The sequence below is a fragment of the Atractosteus spatula genome, chromosome 20 (assembly GCF_055471065.1).
Source record: "Atractosteus spatula isolate fAtrSpa1 chromosome 20, fAtrSpa1.hap1, whole genome shotgun sequence".
NCBI lineage: Eukaryota > Metazoa > Chordata > Actinopteri > Semionotiformes > Lepisosteidae > Atractosteus > Atractosteus spatula.
The window spans coordinates 17,815,008-17,833,259 of NC_142725.1; the positions used below are offsets into that span (position 1 = coordinate 17,815,008).

Below are 18,252 nucleotides of genomic sequence, written 5' to 3' on the forward strand. Positions count from 1 at the left end.
ACGTCTCGAGCTCCTGCAGATGTTGCCAGCTGTGACAGTGTATCTGGACGAAACATTACAGCCCCGCCGCAGGGAAGTGATGAGCAGGATGAGCAGGAGAGAAAACGATGGCTCGCTTGAGTCTTAGCACATGAGAACAGGGGCTTTTCGAAACAAACCTGACAAGAAACTGAATTTATTTACCACGCTTGGGTTTATATTCAAGCAGAGATGCACGAAACTGGCGTTTGCCAGAGAGAGGCGTTCCGCTAGGCGGGCGAAGTCTCCCTGGTTCTGGATCTTCCTGTGTTTTTGCGCGAGCTGTTCAGAAGTGGGGGCGAAGCTGTGTACAGCGCAGTGGGAAGAGCAGCACACATCTCACCCCTGGATTAGAGGCGGCTGTTTGACGCGGAGACAGTCTCTGCTGCCCACAGCAGCCGAATTCGATGCCTGGGAACATCACAGCAGGCTCCCAGCGGGATTCACAAGTACAAACACCAGCTGCTCCCACAACAGACCCTGAGTGGGAGGATTTCTCTCAATAGGAGGCACAAAGCAGCTGATATCCACCCAGCGCAGAGAGAGCACTGGCCAGGGGGTGTGTGTGGCAACAAGTGCTCAAGCTCGTGAGTCCCCTCAGGCAGGGCTTGCTGGTGAATTGGTACTGGGCGGCTGCTGTCGGAAGGGCTCTGGCAGTTCTGGTAGAGACCGGATTTGCTGTGCCAGAGCGTCCGGTGTCCTGCGGACACGATGCGGGCCCACGCTGACCCGCGGCCGCGCTGGCGGTCGTGCTGGGCCCTGACGCGCGTCTCCTCCCCCTCCCGCAGCGAGAAGGCCCTGCTGGTGAACAGGTTCGAGCTCAGCATCAAGACGGAGGCCACGCACGGCCTGCTGCTGTGGAGCGGTAAGGGGGTGGAGCGCTCAGACTACATCGCCCTGGCGCTGGTGGACGGCCGCGTGCAGATGACCTACGACCTGGGCTCCAAGCCCGTCGTGCTGCAGTCCACGGTCAGGGTCAACACCAACCGCTGGGTCCGGATCAAGGCCAGCAGGTAGGGCGCGCACCAGCACCTCCCAGGAAATCTGTTCCTGAGTAAATCCGCGGTTTGCCCACCCTTGCCTTGTCTTTTCCCGGACCCGGTTTCGTGGCGCCGTCACGGCAGCTGTGCAGGGCCTCGTGTTTAATGGGGCCCTGCAGAATTACAGGGGTCACGATGTCCCAGTGCGGACAGGGCACAGGCTGTGGAGGTCCGAGTGAGAAAAACATGGGAGGAGCGGTCCTTCTTCTCCCCCCGCTCCGGCAGTCTCGTTCACATTTGCACCTTCTCAGCTCTTCCGGTTGCTCTCGGAAACGGGGGCTCCCTGGGGTTAAGCCGGGGCTGAAGCACCCTGCTCTCCGTGTGTCCGCAGGGCTCTGAGAGACGGCTCCCTGCAGGTGGACAACGAGGCGCCGGTCACCGGCTCGTCACCCCTGGCCGCCACGCAGCTGGACACCGACGGCACCCTGTGGCTGGGTAAGCACAGAGCCGGGGCCTCAGAGGGGGCAGTCTCGTCCGCACGGGGTGACCGGTCTCCCTGCTGACCAGAGCTGACCACCTTCCTACTGATTTTGCATTTCAAAAGCAGAGACAGGTTTTGCAGAGCGCTGACCTTGACTCCCTTTCCCTGCGACCCTGGAGTGTTTTAAAGAAGGGGGCCTTGTTCATGTCTGCAGGTTGAGGCTGCTTTCCTTCCGATCTCACGGCGGGGTCGGTGGGCTGAGTGGTCTCCCTCTGTTGCACAGTGACGTGAGACTCAGGGTCCCTCACCGTGGGGGGGGCTGTGAATCTACTTGTATCTCGCTTTTTAAATAGCCTCCTCAGATCGCAAACCCAGCATCTTTCTTCCAAACAGCTTTTGCAAGTGCTTTTATAACATAACTGTGCTACAGCGTCTTAATGAGGTTCATTATCTAATTTAATTCTTCACAGTCCAGGTCTCTCATGTAGAATGATAACGTGATAGGATAGCAGTGGCAGTGCTGCCTCTCAGCGCTGGGACCCTGGGCTCAATCCCTCGGGTGCTCTCTGCGTGGAGTGCGTTTCCTCTGCGCAGGCCCAAGACACACTGGTAGGTTCACTGGCTCCTGAGAGCTCGTGAGTCCTGTCCAGGGTGTGCCCCGCCTTGTGGCCGTTGCTTGTCGGCAGAGACAGGGCTCCCATGACCCTGAGCGGTGGGGGTAAGGCGGTTTGAAAATGGCCGTTGCTCCGTCTCCCTCACCGTGTGCCCTCCCCTCCTGCAGGCGGGCTGGAGCAGCTGGCCGTGGCCAGGAAGCTGCCCAAGGCCTACAGCACGGGCTTCGTGGGCTGCGTGAAAGACGTGGTGGTGGACGGCCTGGAGCTGCACCTGGTGGAGGACGCCTTAAACAGCCCCAAAATCCTGCACTGCTCGGCCAAATAACCGGCGCCGCCCACCCTGTCTATTGCTGTAATTATTTTCTATTTTTGTATACTTTTATTGCTTTTTATATTGGAAAATACATCGTTGTTTTTCGTTTGTTTTTTGTTTGGTTTGGTTTGTTGTTTTCTGCTCCTCTGTTGTTTTTGGACGCAATCATCCTCCGAACGAGCACTGCAACCCCTCGTGTCGTGGAGGTCTCTGGGAGGGGAGGCCGAAGCCCCGCTCGTGCCTGGAGCCTGGCAGGCGGCGCTGGTGCTGCTGTCCCCTCCCCTCCCCTCCGCCTCGCAGGACTGTCCGGCGCCATGCTCTCGAGCGGAACCGGCCCCTTTGTGTTACTGTGTTGTTATTGTTCCTTTTTTATACTTTTAAGAATTAATTTATGTGTGAGCGTTCCTGTGACTGACTTCTAGCTTGCTACAGTACGTGATTGTAAGATAATGAAAGAATGAGCTGCTTTCGGCCGGCTGTAAGGAGGACAGAGCTCCCGTTGCGAAATCACACAGGACAAAGCGTGTTCCGATCCTGAAGGGTAGCGTTTGGGACGGGACAGACAGCAGTGTTCCAGCTCTGCGTGTGCGTGGGCCTCACCCCGCAGAGCGGCTCTTGGCTTCACAGAAACACGCGTGTAATGACCACGCCTCACGTGTGGAGCTGTGCAGCTTTCTGATTTAGGAAACACGAACATCGTTTTAAACATTTTGATGCAAAACACCTGCCAGTGCAGGTTTCGGTACACACGGGGAGAGTTCGTCTTGCTAGCTGTTCATCATGCCTCATATCTCATGAGATATACAAATTCCTGCCGACAAAACCTTTGTGTTTCCTGTCTCTCTAAACGTTTTCCTTGCTAAAAAGGTCGCACCCTGGGGAAAGACGTAGCGGTCTTGCAATGAGCATTTGAAAGAGAAGTTCTGTGAAGATTTTGTTTGAACGTCAAAGGTTGCTACTGAGCCAAACAACAGATGCCTTTTTGAAACATACTGAGAGGCCTTAAAAACACAACAACAGAGAATTGGAACTGATAGCGTTTGTTGCATTGTTAATGCCTCACGGTATAATTAATGTTAACAAGAGCTAACTGCTTTTTTAAAAAAACTGTTTTCTCTTCTTTTTATTGGTTTAAGTGTTTAAAATGTGCCAAAAGAGAAACAAAAGAAACGTCTGTGATAGTCATGCCACCAGGGGGCGCTGTAACACAAGCAGAGGAGTCCTTCAGCGACAGAGGGCGCAGGGTTGGGCGCCAGGGGCCGGAGTCTCCGTTCATCTTGGGCAAATGGAGAAAAGACTGATATGTCCATTTGTGAGGTTTCTGTTCACAAGCAACTGAGAACTTCCTTTTCCATTCTTGAAATGTAAGAAAAACAAACTGAAACGATCTCCAGATGCCTTTTGGGCTCAGCAGCCCAGTTCTTGCAGAACCTGGGAAAAAAATGACAAGGATCCTTTGCATCTGTCATCCTTTGCCCTGAAGGAAACAATACTCCTAAATATACTAATTACAATAGTGCATGGGTTTGTGCTGCTGGATGAATAGCCTGTATAAAGAGAGAACCAGTGTAATCAAAGAGTTCTGTTGGTCTGAAACGTGCATTATTGCAAGACTTTAAAATTGTGCTCAATTTGCATTTATTAAGTGACAAAAAACGTGCTTGTTCACAGTAGAAAGCCAGTGGCCCTATAAATGGTTCCTTGCTTTTTATTTTTCTAACGTTCCACGTTACTAGAGATACTTTTGCACAAAGCTGGGATCTAAACTGTAAATTAGTAACGCATAAATCTCAAGGTGTTTTTGTATGATACACTGGAACAGAACATATGCAGTCGTGGGGAATTCACGATCTTGACGTTTGGAAATCCGTGTCACTGGGGTTGGGACTTTTTAAAAGAAGGTCTTTACATGTCTGTATTCTCTCCTTCGGGAGCTGTGGTTTTTGGGGCGAGGCTTGTGGGGCTACAGGAGGCCTGTGTGGAGCGTGAGCTGTGATCACAGCTCCCAGCCGGATTCTGCACAGTTCACAACAGGGCCCTGAACACGGCGTGATCTGACGTAACGACACTTCATTCTTGGTTGGCTTGTTTGTTGAGCAGCTTAACGTTAAAGATTTAGTAAATTTTACAGTAATAGATTTACAGCTGTGCAGAAAACACAGTTCCCGTCCGTCAGAAGCCTCGTCAGAAAAAACAAATCAGACTAACGAGGGTTTTTGAAATACTGTAATTCCAGACTTGGCAACACGCTGTACCGTCTCAGAAATGCCTTAAACAATGGAAATTGCCTGATTCTGGTGACCGCTGTGTTCATGTTGTGTTGTGCACTTACTTTAGCCACTACCTTAGTTTTATCCCTATAATGTAAAAATAACAATAATAAATAATGACAACAATAACAAAACAATCCCAGAATGTTTTTTACAGTATTTTTCCAGCCCGTATTCCTTCACATGGAACAGAAGGCGGGCCTTTGTGAAACAGCTGGGCGAGGTGTACCTGATGGACAGTGCACTCGGGCTGATCAGCACGGCGCCGCAGAACCGTCACTCACGTCAATACCTGTGTCTTGTGTTCCTGCCACCATGAATTAAAGTGTACAAACCTCCTCCTCCTCCTCCGGCGTGTCTTTGTTCTGCGGCGGGCGGACTTGGAAAGAGGCAGAGAAAGAGAGGGCCGTGAGACACAGCAGTCGCTAGGGCGCAGGGACAAGGGGCAGAGAGAGACGGGCCGGGGCCTCGACACACAGCCCGGGCACCACTCTCGGCACCGAGGCCAACAGGAAGTGCAGGGCCTGACAAGGAGGCTGCATGCCCACAGCTCTCGCCTCTCGCTGCTCAGCAGCAGCGCTCTGGGCTAAGAGCCGGCGATTCCACGTTAGGAGGGACATCATGAACAATGAAGTTGTTTTCCTCCTGTGTCCTGAGTTCTAAACTTCTTAATGCGTATGTGGTGTTTCAGAGTCCAGACGTTTTGGTCTGTAGTCTGTACAGAGGCCGAATTACACCACAACGAAAGAAAATTGCTTCAAGCGTTGTGCTGCTTGAAACTGTGACGAGGGGCCGGATTAGGCACCCAAAACGAGAAATCGGAAGCTTTTATGAAGAAATGTGGTGGAATTCGCCCTTAAGCCATGCAGTAATTCTGCGTGGAAAATGAGAAGTTCAATTGCTCATAAAGGCCGGCTGGCTTCACCCACGTACACACACAGTCTGCTCACACGCAGAATAACGAAGCCATTCTTCGTTAAGACAAGGGAGCTCCTGTCTGGAGGGATCAGAAAGTCCTCAGTCCACAGACGTGCTTGTCAGAGGTTCATCTTCTCCGAAGGGTTCAGAAGGCAGGAATTCTAAAAGCACGTCCTCCTCTAGCATCCTGCCATCACACAGCAAGGAGACATCAGTGCACACAGTAAAACATCAGATCTTAGCGTTACGATTTAAGAAAATAAATGAATTCACAGTTCTGACTCAGCTGTGTCTGCAGCAGGGAGAGTCGGTGCACACAGTAATACTGACTCTGTACTGGGACAGGTAATAAATAACCTGCCGGCACACAGCTGTGTCTGCAGCAGGGAGAGTCCGTGCACACAGTAATACTGACAGGCAGTAACGCTCCACGCACTGGAGTCCCTGGGCAGCTCCTTCAAGCCTCGTGAAGCAAGGCAGAGAAGTTCACAATTCGGCTGCATTTCAAAACTGTTACACTGGGCTTAGTTAATACACAACTCTGAACCTGCCGGCTCCCTGATGCTGAAGCAAACAGATCTGCATGCTTGCAACAGCAACATGACTTCTCTACAGCAATATGAATTTTCCCCTCACTCTGTACACCTGCCTGTAGAGAGAACAGATTCCTAGTGAAATCGCTGTGGTTTCTATTGCAAAATCAGTTCAAAAGGGAATAGGAAAGGAAGTTATTGCAGTCAATAGACAGAACGCTTACTCTCTAGGAATAAACAACTGGCTGGGATTTGTTCCAGCAATTAAACTTTGTCTGCTCTGCGGTGGTGCTGCTCATTCTGACCACTGTGGGTCAGGAGGGGGGCAATTCTGACCAGTGTGGTTCAGGATGGGGGTAATTCTGACCACTGAGGAGTCAGGAGGGGTGTAATTCTCACCAGTGTGGGTCAGGAGGGGGGTAACTGGTTCTCAGTCCCCACACCAGATTAAGGCCTGGCGATGGCCGAGACAGAGTGACATCAAAGCAGTTCTCTTTGCAGTTAAATGATTTATAAGCAAAGAAGCTGGTCGTTTATTTCAGGAAAAATGCAACACCCATCGAACCCACTGTAGCGAGTGGTCGGACTGCAGAAATCATCAGTGACTGCAAGGACTTGGGACCGGTCCTAGACACAGTCCTGAGCTTGGACGAGTGCTGCGACAGCATTTATAAAAAAGGACAACAGAGACTCTTTTTTTTCTGAGGAAGCTCAGCTATTCCAAGGTAGATGGAACCATCCTAATGCTTTTCTGAAAGTGTCTTAACATACTGTCTCACTTGCTGGTTTGATAACATCACTACCATTGAGTGTGACAGACTGGGAAAGGTAGTCAAAATAAGTCATTAATTATTTGGGGTGAGTCAGATCACCTTAAATATCCTCTACAAACAGAGGCTGGCAAACAAAGTGTATTATGGACTGTGTGTCTCAGGCCCTCCACAGCAAGTTCACACTTCTCCTGTCTGGGAGACGCCACTGTGTCCTCAGGTGTGATAGTAACACAGGAAATCTTTCATGCCCTCCAAACAGTGTATCGTTCCTCTCTTACCCTTATCGTGCTGTAACACTGTTGCGCGGACTTCTTGGTTGGCAAAAAGCCATCTGTCGCGGTGTCGTTAACGTTGGGAATGCGCTGTAAAGCGAATTTCCCCAAACGGGCCGGAAAAACCGAAACTGAACGGCGAGCCCCGGGCGGACCTGACGGGCCGCCGTAGAGAGAGACGCGTCCGTGCGCCGCGCCTTGTGGGCTCATCCCGCCCGGGACGGGGTTCGGCTCAGAAAAGAGGGGGGGCAGACCAGCTGCTCTGGGAGTCAGGACTGTTTCTGGACCCCTCCAGCCCCGATCCCTGAGGTCTGGCCTCCCGACCGCCGGACCCCTCAGGAGACCGTGACCTTCGGCCCTGAAACGTCCAGTTCATCTCTGAGACGCGAACAGGGTCTGAATTCTGACCTGGCTGCCCCGCCAGACCGGGGTGTTCAAGACCCCCCCCGGCCCGAGCACGTCGTGTGGGTCCGACACAACATCCCCGCAGGCGGGGCAGCGCGGAGGAGCCGGGTGCGGGCGGAGACCGGCGCGCAGGTGAGAACCCACGTCAGTATGCACTCCCGATCCTGGAGGCAGAGGCTACACCGCGTTTTACAGGCAGCCGGCAGTCCCCAGCGACAGACGTCCTGGGCACCGCCGGCCGCCGGCTGATTAGTGAACGACTGGGTCAGGTTCAATCCGGCCTGGTTGGAGCCAAAACCCGGTGCACACAACACCTGGATCCAATCCGCTTCGACACCCTGAACCCAGATTCGGACGCGGTTCACACAGAGCAACGGCCAATGTTCTTAATTCGAGACGAGGAAGAAACAAAAGGAAGAGCTGAATTAAAGTACTTCCTACTAATGCGCCTCTGCAGTACCGCAGCCACCCGTGCGTGTCCAGGTTTCTAGCCACGGGATTGAAATTCAACATTTAGTCTGATGCTTGTTGTTGGTTTTTTTTCTCATTAAACCATAGCAGATTATTATGACCGCAGTCTGCAGTGACTTCAGCGCCGGAGTGGAGAAGAGCGGCCCGCCGGTGGGTCGCTGTGCGTTTAAGAGCGCTGTGCGCCGGGAGCCGGGGGCGTGGTCTGGTCAGCGCCGGGGCTCCGGCAGGACAGCTCCGCCTCACTCGGGGGTCCGGCGGTCCTGGAGAGAAGCCCCTTTTGCGGTCGGACTCGGACAGCCTGCGGAGACCGGTCATGACTTCTCGCAGGTGAGGCGAAGGGCTGCTGCTGCCGCCGGTGCCACAGGGGTGCGGGGAGTTCGGTGTCGGTGTCGGTGTCGGGACCGGGCGGGATACATTTGTGGGCTCCGGGACTCCGAGCCGCCCGTGTCGCCTCGGCTCGGGCTTGATCTCGCGTCCGACACCGCGGCGTCGCGGACGCGGGCTCCTGTGTCGCTCCAGATGCGGGTGTCCCGCCGGGGCCGGGCCGGATCGGGCCGGACCGGGCTGTCGGCGGAAACCGAAATGCTGAGCCCCCCACCTGCGCGCGGGGCCCGTGATTGAGATCCCCCTCTCCCGCAGGGTCGTGGGATTAAGACAGGAAGTGCGGCTTTCCTGCGGCGGCTGTCTCGGTGACAGGCGTGTGTGGAAGGAGACGGGTGCTGCGTTGTTTGTGTGGTTTGTTTTGGGGTCGGCTCTGGGGTTTTGCGCTGTCATGTTCTCTGTTGCCTCCGGCCGGCTGCACCGCGACGATGGCCGCTGCTTCTGTGCTCCGGGGGTGTCGCTGCGGGAGCGGGGTCGTGATGGGACGACTCGAAGATGATGAATAATCTTGCGAGCTGTGCTTCCACGTCCGTGTGAGGGAGCCGAGAGGGTTGGTTCTCATCAGCGCCGGGCACCGGGCACCGCAGAAATGGGACGGACGCAGAGGCACACCGCGACCTGGCCGGGTACCGGATCAGAGTATGAGGCAGCTGTTCCCCTCTTCAGCCGGGCACCCCGGGTTGTCTGGAGTTGAGCCTTTATTCCGAGTGACGTCAGTCTGTCGAAGTGTACTGTAGGGGTCCGGTGTGTTTGCAGACTCAAAGGAAGTGGGCTTCCCGTGTCCAAGGCAGTGACGGGTCAGTGACGGACTGGACGCAGCTTTCAGTGCGAGGGCGATTTACTGTGAAGACTGAGAGGTTGACAGCTCTTCTGTGCCCAGATAATGGCGCAGTTTTGGCTTACTTCGTTACCTAAACCCTTTTAAGGTCAACCAAACCACGAGAACAACGCGCGCGTTGGAGTGAGGAGAGGTGTTGTTGCTGTAAATCGCTCGAGTGTGTTTCTCAACCTGGAGTTAAAACCGGATTAGGATTCCTTCGTTTTCCGGTTTTAAAGACAAAACCCTTAGCTCGAGAAACATCGCTTCCTAGCCAGTGTAATGGAGTGCTTAGGTGCTCCCTTTTGTGTTCTGCACAGCTGTCATCGCGTCGGAGCAGGCTGGCGTGACGTGACGGTGTTGTGGATAGTCTGTCCTTCCTGCGTCACTGGCGCAACTTTCTCCCGAAACTTTGTGACCCTGGGGATGCGGCAACATGAGTGATATCATTTATTCTCTCCTGGGGGACTTTACTGGATAATTCTTGTATTTTATTAACTGGCAACCAAGAGTATTCGGCAGAGATTAAGGGATTAGCCCTTCTGTGGAGAATATTAGGGCTGGGCGTCTCAGCGACTTTCATTTCGCGGCGCTTTGACTGGTCTGTGCACGTCAGACATTTTATTTATAGGAGCTACCGGGAAGGGTTTGGGCACGACTAGAATTAAGAACTGATTCTGGCGTTAAGTACGAAGAGGATGTTGTGCGTGAATGCGTCTGTAAGTGCCTTCCCGTCGGTCAGTGCGCGCTGTCTGCCTGGGAGCCTGGACAGACGCCAGATGCCCAGTCCGTGGCCCTCTCGCATCCCAGTTTTCCCATTTGCCACATGGTGGTCTCATACAGGCCGTACAGGTCACTGCAGGGGAGAGTCTCTGCCTGCCTGCCGCAGCACCCGGAGGAGCCTCTGCTGTCCCGCCAGGTGTGTGACAGAGCTGAGAGCCTCTGCTGTCCCGCCAGGTGTGTGACAGAGCTGAGAGCCTCTGCTGTCCCGCCAGGTGTGTGACAGAGCTTGGAGCCTCTGCTGTCCCGTCAGGTGTGTGACAGAGCTGGGAGCCTCTGCTGTCCCACCAGGTGTGTGACAGAGCTGAGAGCCTCTGCTGTCCCACCAGGTGTGTGACATGGCTGAGAGCCTCTGCTGTCCCACCAGGTGTGTGACATGGCTGAGAGCCTCTGCTGTCCCGTCAGGTGTGTGACAGAGCTGAGAGCCTCTGCTGTCCCGTCAGGTGTGTGACATGGCTGAGAGCCTCTGCTGTCCCGTCAGGTGTGTGACAGAGCTGAGAGCCTCTGCTGTCCCACCAGGTGTGTGACATGGCTGAGAGCCTCTGCTGTCCCGCCAGGTGTGTGACAGAGCTTGGAGCCTCTGCTGTCCCGTCAGATGTGTGACAGAGCTGAGAGCCTCTGCTGTCCCGTCAGGTGTGTGACATGGCTGAGAGCCTCTGCTGTCCCGTCAGGTGTGTGACAGAGCTGAGAGCCTCTGCTGTCCCGTCAGGTGTGTGACATGGCTGAGAGCCTCTGCTGTCCTTCCAGGTGTGTGACAGAGCTGAGAGCCTCTTCATTGCCTTGCTGTGTTTAAAGGGTATTTACAAGTTCTCCCAAAAATGTGTATCTCCTTCTTAGCTTCCCGGGACTTCCCTGTGTGGCACCAAAACAGGAACCTGGAATAACAGGGGTTTTCCATCCAGGGGAATTATCATGGCCAGTCGCCCACAAGCCAGCGTTTCGTTCCCAAAGCCAGGAAAAATCCAGGAAGTGCGGGGCTGGGGGGGTCTCGGAATGTTGGAATGTTGGCTGGAGAAATCCCCAGTGTCCGAGAGCAGCGCGGTCTTCCACGTGCCCTCCGGGTCGTCATTGCCAGGGTTCGAGGATCTTGTACCTTTGCCTTTTAAAACATGGAAGATGGATCTAGGCTCATGTGATCCACTGTGATCACGCCTTGGTGCTCTTGTCCCAGTGATCCACTGTGATCACGCCTGCTGCTCTTGTCCCAGTGATCCACTGTGATCACGCCTGCTGCTCTTGTTTGAGCAGAGCCTGTGTCAGTCTGAAAGAGCCCATTTTTAGCACACGCTGGAGGATGTAGGATTACAGTGTATTTATTCCCGACGGCAGCAGTAGATTTTTTTATTGTTCGGCTTATCCTGTAATCCCCTTGAATAGTAATTTTGTGGTATGTGTGGCTGTAATCTTGTGCACATTTTGTAACTCCTTTTTGTTTCCTTGTTAATACTGCGTTTCTGTGAAATTAATGAGAGCTGTGTCCTGGACAGAGAGAAGTAGTGGGCAGCCCTGGTTTGTTGGTGTGGGTCTGTGTTGGGGTGGAGAGCTGTGCTTCCTGTGGGGTCTTGCAGGCAGGTATCAGTGGGGCGACAGAGACACAGGGGGATGTACCCAGTGTGCTCAGGCACGTTCCCTCAAAAATCCCCAGAAACAGGCCCTTTCTGACCTTGAGCTGAGCTTCGCCTCTTCATGCCTGACCTGCGTCTCACCTGCGTTCAGTCTGGACTGGTTTTTTAACTTTGGAAATGCGGCAAGGATGAAACTTTTTTTAAAAAATTGCTAGCATCTATTTTTTTTTATTTGAAGCACATTCTGTACTCCGCAGTGAGACGTTTGTGTTGGAGAGAGCCCAGCTGGAGGAGCTCTGGGCAGCCAGAATCCGAGTTCCACAGTAACAAAAACAAGTCTGTTACTTAGGAACCCCCCCACCCCCTGGGGTGGACTGGTCACCTGCCACAGTGGGCGGGGTGAAGTGCTGTTCAGAGAGACTGGGGTCAGTGCTGGCTGTGTGTTGCCCAGGACAGGAGCTGCTGAGGCCCAGGCTGGCCCAGGACAGGAGCTACTGTGGCCCAGGCTGGCCCAGGACAGCAGCTACTGTGGCCTAGGTTGGCCCAGGTTCCTGACAAGCCTCTTGTGTGAGGGGGAAGGGGGACTGGCTGTTCTCCTTTCCTCGCACTGCAGCACTTTTCTCCTCCCCACTAAATTTTCCTTGCTGTGCTGTGTTGTAGGCATGGGGGCGGACAGTGCTTGGACAGTGAGCCAGCGCTCTGCAGTGGAGTGTGTTGTAGGCATGGGGGCAGACAGTGCTTGGACAGTGAGCCAGCGCTCTGCAGTGGAGTATGTGTTGTGGGCACGGGGGCAGACAGTGCTTGGACAGTGAGCCAGCGCTCTGCAGTGGAGTATGTGTTGTGGGCACGGGGGCAGACAGTGCTTGGACAGTGAGCCAGCGCTCTGCAGTGGAGTGTGTGTTGTGGGCACAGGGGCGGAATGTGCTTGGACAGTGAGCCAGCGCTCTGCAGTGGAGTGTGTTGTGGGCATGGGGGCGGACAGTGCTTGGACAGTGAGCCAGCGCTCTGCAGTGGAGTGTGTTGTGGGCATGGGGGCGGACAGTGCTTGGACAGTGAGCCAGCGCTCTGCAGTGGAGTGTGTTGTGGGCATGGGGGCGGACAGTGCTTGGACAGTGAGCCAGCGCTCTGCAGTGGAGTGTGTTGTGGGCATGGGGGCGGACAGTGCTTGGACAGTGAGCCAGCGCTCTGCAGTGGAGTGTGTGTTGTGGGCACAGGGGTGGAATGTGCTTGGACAGTGAGCCAGCGCTCTGCAGTGGAGTATGTGTTGTGGGCACGGGGGCAGACAGTGCTTGGACAGTGAGCCCGCGCTCTGCAGTGGAGTATGTGTTGTGGGCATGGCAGCAGACAGTGCTTGGACAGTGAGCCATCGCTCTGCAGAGGAGTGTGTGTTTTGCAGACAATGCAAGTGTTAAGATTGTTTGAGGGAAGGACTGGTGGTGGTACACTGGTACGGTGGGGCTTCTTTTCTAGCAGCTCAGTCAAGGATGGGCTGTGCCTGCCTCTGAAACTTTTGACTCCCCCTCTCTGAAGAGTCGGAGGTTCTTCAGATCCAGCTAAGGTTACAGAGGACAGGTGGCTACTTGGCCTATCCAGCCTGTATGATGTTTAATGAATGACTGCAGAGTCTGAGTGGAAGACCTTTGTCTATTTTCAAAGAAGAATGTTTTTGTGGAGAAATCGTGTGCCCATGTTATGTTCTGACTGCGGACGAGACAGCAAACAAGCAGCAAGGGGTCTCTGACCCCTGGGGTCCTGGCTCCTCCACTGTAGTTGGTCTTATAAGGACGCATAAATCACCTGCTTCTAGTGCACTGGTAAGTTAATCAATTAAGCAGGTGATTTGTTTGTTAAAGGCTGGTCCTTGAGGCTGATGGGTTTTGTCACAATCCCTGCAGAGCGCACACTCGGTGATGCAGGGTCGCGTGCAGTAATTTCCTGTCCCTCCCTCGTCCGCAATCTGCTTGTTCCTGGTCAGGGCTCTGGGAGCCTGGAGCACAGCAGGCAGCCTGGCCAGCCTGGCACCGGGAAGGCGAAGGACACCCAGGCACCTGGCCACGCCCACACGAACTAAGGGAGAACACGCACACTCCACACAGAAGGCACTCAAACCCAGGACCTGAGACCAGCAGCACCACAAACCACCATGCTGCCTGGTTAATTCCTATATTTCTTACCCTGGGAGTGGGGTGCCCTGGGGGTCCCCTGCGGGGCGGCTTTGGGAAGGTGTGAGCAGAACAAGCGGCTAAGACCCAGCTGTTTCAGTCTTCTAAAAATACTGAGGGCATCTCTGAAATGTGTCCGACACAGCCTGGCTGTGGCAAATATAGGACTGGCAGGCCTTCAAAGCAGGCGAGCAGATTATCCTTTGTCACTGAGCCCAGATTTTTAAATAGCCCAGCGCTAATGAATGGGGCATTACGTAAGAACGAGAGACTGCTTGGTCTGGAGAGGAGGCCCATCTGCCCTCTCCATGGCAGACATGGAAACAACAGAGTGCGCTCACCTGGGGCTCTTCCTGTCTGCCCCTGGAGCTCACCTGGGGCTCTTCCTGTCTGCCCCTGGCGCTCACCTGGGGCTCTTCCTGTCTGCCCCTGGGGCTCTTCCTGTCTGCCCCTGGCACTCACCTGGGGCTCTTCCTGTCTGCCCCTGGGGATCTTCCTGTCTGCCCCTGGTGCTCACCTGGGGCTCTTCCTGTCTGCCCCTGGGGCTCTTCCTGTCTGCCTCTGGGGCTCACCTGGGGCTCTTCCTGTCTGCCCCTGGGGCTCTTCCTGTCTGCCCCTGGCGCTCACCTGGGGCTCTTCCTGTCTGCCCCTGGGGCTCTTCCTGTCTGCCCCTGGCGCTCACCTGGGGCTCTTCCTGTCTGCCCCTGGGGCTCACCTGGGGCTCTTCCTGTCTGCCCCTGGCGCTCACCTGGGGCACTTCCTGTCTGCCCCTGGGGCTCACCTGGGGCACTTCCTGTCTGCCCCTGGCGCTCACCTGGGGCTCTTCCTGTCTGCCCCTGGGGCTCACCTGGGGCTCTTCCTGTCTGCCCCTGGCGCTCACCTGGGGCTCTTCCTGTCTGCCCCTGGGGCTCACCTGGGGCTCTTCCTGTCTGCCCCTGGGCTCTTCCTGTCTGCCCCTGGCGCTCACCTGGGGCTCTTCCTGTCTGCCCCTGGGGCTCACCTGGGGCACTTCCTGTCTGCCCCTGGGGCTCACCTGAGGCTCTTCCTGTCTGCCCCTGGGGCTCTTCCTGTCTGCCCCTGGGGCTCACCTGGGGCACTTCCTGTCTGCCCCTGGGGCTCACCTGAGGCTCTTCCTGTCTGCCCCTGGGGCTCTTCCTGTCTGCCCCTGGGGCTCACCTGGGGCACTTCCTGTCTGCCCCTGGCACTCACCTGGGGCTCTTCCTGTCTGCCCCTCATCTTCATCTACTGAGCTCCTGAAAAGGCCCACACCTGAAACGTTTTTTAGCTTTTGGCGTGAAATGAACCCCTCCTTGGGAGGAGGGGGTCACATAGGAGTAGCAGAAATGGAGAATAAATCTGCTGTCGATGCTGCAGATGTGGAGTAAATAAACCGCGGAGCTGCACGAGACGGAGGCAGAGCTCCAGGACGGTTCTCGTGCGCGTCGAGTTTTTCGTGTTTGACGGGCGTGAAAAAAACACGCAGACACACAGAGCCCCGTCTTTCACCGCCATCGGCTCCTGGCGGGATAAGGCAGCTGTGTGCCTCCGGGCCAAGGGTGGGAAGAGTTCTGCTTCTAATGTGAATAAGGAGGCTCGAGTGGGGAGCTGCGTCAGCAGGCGCAGGTGAAGCTTTATTCCTGCTGAAGGGTAAGAGACGCAACGTTTCAGGTGTGTGGATATTAGTAATATCTTGGTCATTTTAATAATAACTATATCGGGCCGACGGCGTGTGTGTGTGTGTGAGAGAGAGGAGGAGGAGGAGGAGGAGGAATCCGTTAAAATATTGTATATATCGAATGTTAACGGTCTTTGTGCCGTGAGACGCAAGAGGCGGCATGATGTGGTTTTCGAGGCCAGAGACGTTGACGCCGCGCCGGGTCTCGTCACCGCAGCCTGCGGGACCCAGGCGCCCGCCTGCCGTGCTGCGGTGGACACGCGTGCTCGCGGGCAGAAGTGGGGGGTCGCGTTGGCAGGCCCGCAGGTCGGGGGCCGAGCCCGGTTCGCTCTTCCCGTCGTTCCGCCGGCCTGTGTCCGGGTGTGCGCTCTGGAGCCGCCGAGACTCCTGGTCTGGCGAGGGTGTGTTCCTGCAGCAGCTCCGTGAGCGAGGGCTTCGTGGGGTGACCTGGGACACCTGGGAGGTGCGTTCGGGAAGTCCCCTCTCGTGGGCTCTGCGTGTCGTGGGGGTTAACAGGGAGGGCTTTTGAGAAAGTTAACCGCTGCTGTTTTAGCCAAGCCAATCCCGATGGCAGGAAACTGCACTTTCTTTTGAATCGAGTCAGGAAGGAAGTGACTGGTGTGTTTTGTGAAATCTAATACCAAGAAGGGAAAAGAAAGAGAGCAGGTGTCTAGCTCTTTGTAACAATTGTATTTTGTTGGGGCAGATATGGTGGCGCAGTTCACATTGCTGCCCCACAGCGCTGGGTACCCTGGGGTCAATTCCAGACCTGGGGTGCTGTCTGTGTGGAGTTTGCATGTTCTCCCCGTGTGTGTCGGTTTCCTCCGGGTGCTCCGGTGTCTTCCCACAATCCAAAGACATGCTGGTAGGTTTACTGGTTTATTGGGAAATTGCTCCTGGTGTGAGCGTGTTTGTGTCTGTGCGTGTCCTGTGATGGACTGGTGTCCCGTCCAGGGTGTATCCCGCCCTGAGATAGCCTCTGGCTCCCCTGTGACCCTGAGCTGGGTGAAGCGATCGGAAGATGGATGGGTGGAATACTGTTTTGAAAGGACGAGCACTCTGCGTGGAGGACAGGTCATCATGAACCCATCACCCAGGCCCTCTTTCCTCCGGTTCTTTTGGGAGTGACCTGTGTAAAATGCCGATGATGGCGCCGGAGAGTACGTTCCAGCATTCCTAGTGAGCTTACTGCTCCAGTGGGCGAGAACTGGTGTCTGTCCGCTGCCGGAGGGGCTGGTGGAACGACAGCAGGAGGAAACGTTTACACGCTGGGTGCCAGGACGGGTGTTCCTCTGGGACAGCGCCTGGCTGTCCGGAAGACCCCTGCGAGCGCGATTTACTGTTTCTCCCCCAAGCGCCTGTGGCGGCCAGGTCAGTCCTGCTAGGACAGGCTCGCCTCAGCCATTTCGAACGGGCTGTGCCGTCTGCAAGCCACAGAGCCGGGGAGCGATCTGCAGCACCTTGCGGAGGGTTCTCTTGTTTTATTTTTAAATGAAATCGACTGGTGGCTTGAGCCAGCCGAGCTGACTTCCTCTTCCGACGAGATGAGCGGCGTTTTGCAGCCAGCTGTCACTCCTCCTCCTCCTCCACTTATAGACCAAAAAGAGTAGAAAAACCCAGCAGCGAGGCTGTGTGTGTGCGCGCCTCTCTCTCTCTCTCTGACGCTTCGTCACGTTCGCCTCGCAGAATCCACAGTTGTTAGAGGGCTGATTGCACACTCTCCGCTATCGGGCAGCTCACACTCGTCCAAATCCCAGATTAAATAACCCCCCCCACCCCCGTCTGCGGTCCGCCCCCCTCCCTCCTTCTCCCCCTCCCTCCCACCGTCTTCCCTCTTTAACTGTCCTGTATTTTCCTGGATTACTGGTGTGGCTGTGAGGCAGCTGGGGAGCGACTGTCTGTGATCAGAATGGTGAGGTAAGGAAAAGGTTTCTCGCTCTCATCCGCCTGCCTGCCTGGTCTCTCTGGCCTTCTCTCCCGCCGGTCTCCTTCCCCGTGCACGCGCTCGCCTGCTCTCTGCTGTCCGGAGGTGCGCCGGCTCCCTCTCGGATGCGTTTCGCCGTGGCGCTGTCCCGGCGTGGCCAGGGGGACGCGGACCTGCCCCAGGTGGGCTGCGCGGGGCGGGGAGGGTGCCGGTTCTTCTGTGAGCCCCCCTGGCTGGTTCTGCAGGGCTGTGCTCGGGAGAGCAGGGCGATGGGACAGACCAGTTCGAGCTCGGCTGCTTGGCTGCTGGCTCCTGCCTCCTCAGATATTTGATCAGCTGTGTTAGGAGTGTTTGGAGCTCGTTTATCTGAATCAGGTTGTTTTTCGAGCGCTCCTTGGTGGTCTAGGAAATCTGTTTCGGTCACTCCTGTGTTAAAAGGTGTGCGTCTTTTCTCGCTGCCTGAAACGCTCGGTGCGGGACAGTCCTGCCTGCTCGTCTGCACAGGCCTGGATCGCTGCGCAGCTGTCTTGCCGCTGTTGTTTTTAAACGACTGTTGTGTGCGAAAAAGAATGATTCAGGTCTGTTTTCAAAAAATGACCAAAAACATCTTGTCATTTCTTGACCAATAATAATATTCTTGATCAGTAATAATTGCAGTGAAATTCCTTGGACTGTAATGTACAAACTGGAAAATCGCAGCTCAGCTTGCACAAGTCCTCATTTTAATATTACTATACCCTGGAGCCTAATGTAATAAGGGAGAGTGTGTCCAGTTAATGTCTCTTGAAAACCTCAATGTAAGTAAATTCAGGGGTTGAATTTCACTGAAATGTGTTTTTTTCTCAGATCCCCGTGGATGGGAGTTGAATTTAAAAAGAAAGTGAGAGCAAGCAGTGGCTG

At 55.1% G+C, this 18,252-nt stretch overlaps 2 protein-coding genes across 10 annotated transcripts in view; both read left to right on the forward strand.

Moving 5' to 3' along the window:
* agrn (agrin) overlaps positions 1 to 5,014 on the forward strand; it is a 170,550-nt gene extending 165,536 nt beyond the window's left edge. For 7 of the 8 annotated variants that reach the window (XM_088938370.1, XM_088938378.1, XM_088938373.1 and 4 more), the window contains 3 exons: positions 807 to 1,031; positions 1,390 to 1,493; positions 2,261 to 5,014. In XM_088938370.1, coding sequence (XP_088794496.1) covers positions 807 to 1,031; positions 1,390 to 1,493; positions 2,261 to 2,418 — 487 coding nt within the window. In that variant the 3' untranslated portion in view covers positions 2,419 to 5,014. The remainder of the gene's footprint in view (positions 1 to 806; positions 1,032 to 1,389; positions 1,494 to 2,260) is intronic. The other variant, XM_088938371.1, reaches the window with a different exon arrangement.
* Positions 5,015 to 7,332: 2,318 nt separating this feature from the next.
* The window catches only part of ptpn11b (protein tyrosine phosphatase non-receptor type 11b), a 45,872-nt gene continuing 34,952 nt past the window's right edge, over positions 7,333 to 18,252 (forward strand). Inside the window, exons 1-2 of one of the 2 annotated variants that reach the window (XM_088937949.1) lie at positions 7,333 to 7,709; positions 8,136 to 8,375. In XM_088937949.1, coding sequence (XP_088794075.1) covers positions 8,362 to 8,375 — 14 coding nt within the window. In that variant the 5' untranslated portion in view covers positions 7,333 to 7,709; positions 8,136 to 8,361. Of the gene's footprint in view, positions 7,710 to 8,135; positions 8,376 to 17,284; positions 17,346 to 18,252 lie in introns of those variants that run through there. The other variant, XM_088937950.1, reaches the window with a different exon arrangement.